The sequence below is a fragment of the Lathyrus oleraceus genome, chromosome 5, assembly GCF_024323335.1.
Source record: "Lathyrus oleraceus cultivar Zhongwan6 chromosome 5, CAAS_Psat_ZW6_1.0, whole genome shotgun sequence".
In the NCBI taxonomy this organism is placed as follows: domain Eukaryota; kingdom Viridiplantae; phylum Streptophyta; class Magnoliopsida; order Fabales; family Fabaceae; genus Lathyrus; species Lathyrus oleraceus.
The window spans coordinates 65,087,051-65,093,050 of record NC_066583.1 but is presented as its reverse complement, the minus strand read 5'-3'; the positions used below and the strand labels follow the sequence as shown (position 1 = coordinate 65,093,050).

General features: G+C 31.2%; 1 protein-coding gene across 1 annotated transcript; it reads right to left on the bottom strand.

Annotated features, from left to right (window-relative positions):
* Positions 1 to 1,277: 1,277 nt before the first annotated feature.
* LOC127085022 (GTP-binding protein At2g22870) lies at positions 1,278 to 3,924 on the bottom strand. Its single transcript, XM_051025570.1, has 4 exons — positions 3,381 to 3,924; positions 3,227 to 3,296; positions 1,871 to 2,033; positions 1,278 to 1,698 (listed from the first exon to the last, which is right to left on the bottom strand). Exons 1-4 carry the CDS (start codon positions 3,823 to 3,825, stop codon positions 1,480 to 1,482), a joined length of 897 nt encoding a protein of 298 aa, XP_050881527.1. The 5' UTR covers positions 3,826 to 3,924; the 3' UTR covers positions 1,278 to 1,479.
* Between the last annotated feature and the right edge of the window lie 2,076 nt (positions 3,925 to 6,000).

Sequence of the window (6,000 nt, the reverse complement as noted above, 5' to 3'; positions counted from 1 at the left end):
ATCGAAAAACTTTGCAAAACAGTTTTTATAGTCAATTTTTTAAATATTTTTTAACTTTTAATAAATCATTTATATGAGGGTATTTTAGTATAGAATAAAGGGAATAAATGATATGGTATAAAGTGAAATTTTCTGATTTTTATAGTGTAATATAATTTTACATAAAAAAATTTATAAAGAAATTTTTCATAAAAAATTTAATTTTGAATAATTAGTTTTAAAATGTTATTTTAGATATTTCAAATTGAAATTTTTTTAAATATCAAAATTTTAAAAAATCAGTTAATTTTGAAATTATTTTAAATTATTTTCATAAAAATTATTTTTAATATACAACTTTTAAAAACTTTTATTATATTTTGATCTTTAATACTATATACTTATTTTATAAGATGTCAAAATTAATTTTTTCTAATTTAAGAGAAAAATATATAAAGAAACTCATAATATTTTTAAAAATAATTTTATAAAGAGTAATGCTAACTTGTGTTTGTTCTACCATGTTGTTTGTACACTTGAAAGTCAATCTTACTGTAAAGGGAAAATGCGTGTCTTGAGGAGTAATAATCACTGCCCCAATGTCATTACCATACTGATTAATGCCATGTTGTTTGTACACTTGAAAGTCAATCTAGCTGTAAAGGAAAAATGCGTGTCTTGAGGAGTAACAATCACTGCCCCAATGCCATTACCATATAGCTGTAAAGGGAAAATGTGTGTCTTGAGGAGTAACAATCACTGCCCCAATGCCATTACCATACTGATTAACAGCTCCATCAAACACCATGCCCCAACGAGAACCAGGTTCTGGCCCTTCTTCAAGCAATGGTTCATCACAATCTTTCATTTTCAAGTATAAGATCTCTTCATCAGGAAAATCATATTGTACTGACCGATAATCTTCAATCAATTGGTGAGTCAAATGGTCAGCCAAGATACTACCCTTGATCGCTTTTTGAGATTGAGATCGGTATTAGATATCATACTCTAATAACAACATCTACCAACGGGCTTTGGGGCACAAGTTAAGAGATAAATATAAAAACAAATTTTTAGAAATTATGTATTGAATTTATTAAAAACTTATAATTAATAATTTTATTTATTTATTCAATACAAATTTTTTATTTGTGAATTTCTTAACATATATTTGGGGCACAAATTAGCATTACCCTTTTATAAAATCTATTTTTAAAAATAAATAAAAATTTATTGGCGAACCTTGATTAAAATGATTTTTTTTAAGGTTTTTCATGTCACTTGCCTTAGGCCCTGTATACAACATAAAAATGTAAATCAATTTGAAGGCATTTTCCTATACAATAAACATGAGAAATTATATGAATTTAAAACTTAATCATTTGCAGGCTTAAGTCTACCCAACGACTTGCCACTAAGAAAAAGATAAAGTAACTCATATATACAGCCCTTTAAATATTCAAGATGGAAAACTCAGCTCCGACGATATGGTGACCCGAACTAATGCTTGAGCCAGTAATTCCGAAGTTGGGCCATATGAAGGAGAATCTCATCACGGCCCTGATGGGTTACATTACTGGTCATGATCCATGGAGGCACGGTTTCGAAGGAGCTGCGAATCAACTCCTGAAAATCATTGACATTATCTTCAGGTCTTTTGCCTCCATTCTTTGCCTTCTTCCGTTTGTCGCATTTGGTGAAGATAAATGTCATCGGGATCTGAAAGGAAAAAACATATTAAACCAACTTTCATTACCAAAATAAACTGATAAATTTGATCTGCTGAGTATCAGACGTAGTAATGCAGGTGTGATATCAGTTAGGCAGGATAAATGAACAACTTTGGGAAGCATGTAGTGTTTGTTGAATGAAGGAAATTTTGATGCATTACCTGATTCTCACCCAACCATCTAGCATACTCAAGATCAATTTTTTTAGCAGGGATGCTAGCATCTATTAGAAGGAAAACCGAAACTAATGTTGACCGATTCAGTAAAAAGTCTTTGGTGAATTTCGCCCAATCCATTCTAAGTTCATGAGGCGCAGATGCATACCTAATGAAAAGAACAAAATGTCATATAATTATATCACTCTCTACAAAACTGAGCATGATTAAACTACTCATTGGCAGTTATCCTTGAAAAAGAAGTAGTCGTATAAACTAACGTTGAAAAAAATGTCTAGCCCAACAAATAATATGTCAAGACTCATTAACAACACTTAGAACCTAGGTAAAACCGCCACTTCAGATCAAAGATGGGTCAAGTGTCTAACATGAGTCAATAACTGGCACGATACAACACTGACACATGTCATTGCATTGCATTTTTAAGTTGTTAATCACAGATAGCGTCAAGCAGCACCGACCCCCTAAAATGCTAGTCGTATAGCGGGATAACCGCTATTGCAAAGACTAGAAATCCGTGCAAAGTTATAAAAAAATACTCGAAAGTAGAATAATACACCAAATTAAAGATAACTACATACTTAATAATAACATGGAAGAAAAACATAACATAACTGAACCAAAAATATGACGAACATAACAATTGTTTATGAGCAAGAACATAACATTTCTCTTGAAAGAATCTGAACTGGCATTTATACCCTTAAAAAGGGTTTAAGAAAAGTTTTGGGTGATTTTGCCCCGAAATTCAAATAGCAGCCGTGATAGGACGAACCAAAAATAGGATGAACATAACCATTGTTTGAGCAAGAACATAACAATTGCTTATGAGCAAGAACATAACATTACTCTTGAAAGAATCTGAACTGGCATTTATACCCTTAAAAAAGGTTTACGACAAATTTTTGGGTAATTTTGTCCCGAAACCCAAATAGTGGCCGTGATATCAGTTTGGAGCTGCTACAACCACTATTGCTTACGGTAGTTCACATGCCAAAAATGTTGCCCTGAATCCTACAACCGCTAAGCTAATCTGCTATAGCGCCGCAATAACACTATATCATGGCAAAAGATAAGGAAACTACTATGTCCACTTGTGTTGTGTCTGCACTTCATAGTAAGACATTTATATGAAAATATTTCCAACCTCGAGTAATTAATAGAATCCAAAAGAATTAAAACTATAATGAATTTCGACTTTACTAAGTTTTACACTAAATTCTAATAATATTTGCAAACTATAAACATACTAATATGATCATATCAAATACATTAGTAAGTAGTAATTCCAATGCTAAGCCTCAAAACCCCAAATGTGTAACCTAAAATGAGAATGCATACCCATAACCAGGCAAATCAACCAAGTACCAACTATCATTTACTCGAAAATGGTTAATCAATTGCGTCTTCCCTACAAACAAAATGATAAAAAAAAACATCAAATTTCACAGATTCAAAAACAAAATTGAAAGAAATACAGCAATAAGATACCAACCAGGTTTCTTCGAAGTCAAAGCAAGATTCTTGCGTCGCACAATAGAATTAAGAAGCGAGGATTTCCCGACATTGGACCTCCCAACGAGCGCGAACTCAGGAAGACCATCAGAAGGACAATCTCCAGTTCCAACGCTGCTTTTAACAAAATCGGCTTGTATAATCTTAGCATCGGTGGCGTAATTGCTGAGTAATATATTAGAACCGTTCAAGATTCTTGCGTTTTCGTGAGTGACATGGGTGTTTGGAGGAACAAAGAGTTTTTCGAGAGATAGGGTTTCGGGTTTAGGGGTTATTGTGGAGACTTGGATTGGTTCTGAATCTGTGAGAGTGGATTTTGGTGGATGTAGAAGAGTGTTGAAGGTGCGTGAGGCTCGACGAGAGAATGATGGAGAGGAGAGTGTGGAAAGGGAAGAGGATAACCTTGGGAGATGAAGGAGAGCCATGAAGATGTGTTTCTCTGGCGGGAGCTTCGGTTTGGGTAACCTAACAAATCCAAAATCCAAAATCCAATGATGTAACCATGCTGATATGACAATTACTGCCTCAATTTTTTATTATAAATTGTTTATGCAGAAAAAATGTACTAGTACTAACATTGTTATAAATCTTTTGTAATTTATGTTTGTCATAAAATAATGATTGTGTTTTTTAAGATTGAAAATTAGGTGAACATTATTCTCATCAAATATCTTAAGTATTGTAACAAAATAAATTTATAGTAAAGAAGTGCTTTCTTAATTTATTGTGGTAATGATTTTGAATTTTTTATTATTAATTTGATTAAATTTAATAACTTAATTATATATATTTTTGTATATTTGTAGATTTCGCAGAGACGTGGACGTGGAAAAAATCTTTTAGTGGTGGGAGTCTAAAATGGAGATGGGGGAATTGATTCGAGACGGGGTGGAGATGCATCCCCCGATACAACCTATTAATCTATTGACATTCCTATTTATCAAATATCATGATGTGTGGAAGATTGCTCAATTCATTCTTTAAAATATGGTATTATATGTTAGACATGAGACTTGAAATGAGAATGGTGAATTGTGTGGGATTCAAAATTCATTTTTTGTTTAAATCTTTTGCAAAAATAAAGTTTAAGTATAAGTAGCGAAAATAAAAATATATATATAGGATTGCAGCGGAAATAAATAATTGAAAAATAAAGAGTTATTAATATTTTATATTAAAATTGAATATAAAAAGTTATTAATATTTTACAAAACAAAAAACAATTAATTTCAATTAAAAATAAATAAAATATGGCTAAATTTAGGAGTGTTCAAAACCAAACCAACCCAATAGAAAACCGCAAACCAAACCAAAACCGCAAAAAAACGCATTTGGTTCGGATCCGTTTGGGTCATTCTCTAACAAAACCGCACGGTTTGATTTGGTTTGCGGTTTTATTTTTCAAACCGAACTAAACCAAACCAAACCGCATTATGTTACAACTCAAACTTCAATTATCCCACATCCAATCCAAAACTCAAACTTAGTATGCCTTAACCTTACAATTAAAAACGATTTTCTCTTACTTACACTTAGGATTTCAATTTCAACCTTCTTAAATCTCTCCCAGTAGTATCGCACATTCTTCTCATCTTCTTTACTATGTACGTTTCGTTTTTTCTACTCTAATATTTCATCTCTTACGTTCTTTCTTTTTTATCTTTTATGTTACTATTTTCTCTTTCAATTACGTTTTTATCGCACATTTCTTCTCAATCCCGCATCTCATATGTTCTTTTTTTCATCTTCTCTAATCTCTCTTCTCATATGTTTTTTAGGTTTTATTATAATATCTTTGATATTATTTTATTCTACTATTATATATATATATATATATATATATATATATATATAATATATTATATTATATATATATATATATATATATATATATATATATATTTTATTCCATTTTTGTCTAATCTAATTTTGTGTATATTGAATGCGGAGTTTTTGTCTAAATATGATAAGTTTTTATGTTATTTAGTAATGTATGAATGACTAAATGCAAAGTTACGTTGTTCTCTATAGGTGTATGTATAACTCAATAAAAATATTGTAAAAAACCGAACCAACCGAATCAATCCAAACCGCATTGGTTTGGTTTGTTTTGGTTTGGTTTTATTTGTAAAAGTCAACCGAACCAAACCGAACCGCATGCTTTTTCTCTTGCGGTTCGGATGATTTTTATCGTCAAAATCGCCTAAACCGCACCGCAAACACCCCTAGCTAAATCCATTGTAGTAGTGTCACACATTAATGAGGAGCACACATGTGCAAAACTAGTGATGATCAACAAAGTCCTAAGGAAAGTAAAGTTGAGGGACAAAAAACTAACTTTTGAAATGAGGACAAAAAGTTTAAAAACATAAAAATAGGGGGATCAAAAATCAAAATTACATTTAAGAAAAAAAATTATTTCAAAACAATCATAAGAAAAAAAAATAGGCTTAATTCATCTTTTAGTCCTTTAACTTAATTTTTGTTTCGATTTAGTCCCTTAATTCAAAAACGTTACACTATAGTCCCTTAAAACACTTATGTTAGCCTAATAAATCCCTTATGTTAAATTCTATAGGAAAAAACTTTAATAAACGCCT

Bases quoted from the DNA above. Each gene is read 5' to 3' on its own strand.
- LOC127085022 (XM_051025570.1), bottom strand. From the start codon at position 3,825: ATGGCTCTCCTTCATCTCCCAAGGTTATCCTCTTCCCTTTCCACACTC. The intron at 3,297-3,380 runs GTTGGTATCTTA...TTTTGTTTGTAG, and splicing joins TTTGACTTCGAAGAAACCTG to GGAAGACGCAATTGATTAAC. The intron at 2,034-3,226 runs GTATGCATTCTC...TCTTTTCATTAG, and splicing joins GTTGATTTGCCTGGTTATGG to GTATGCATCTGCGCCTCATG.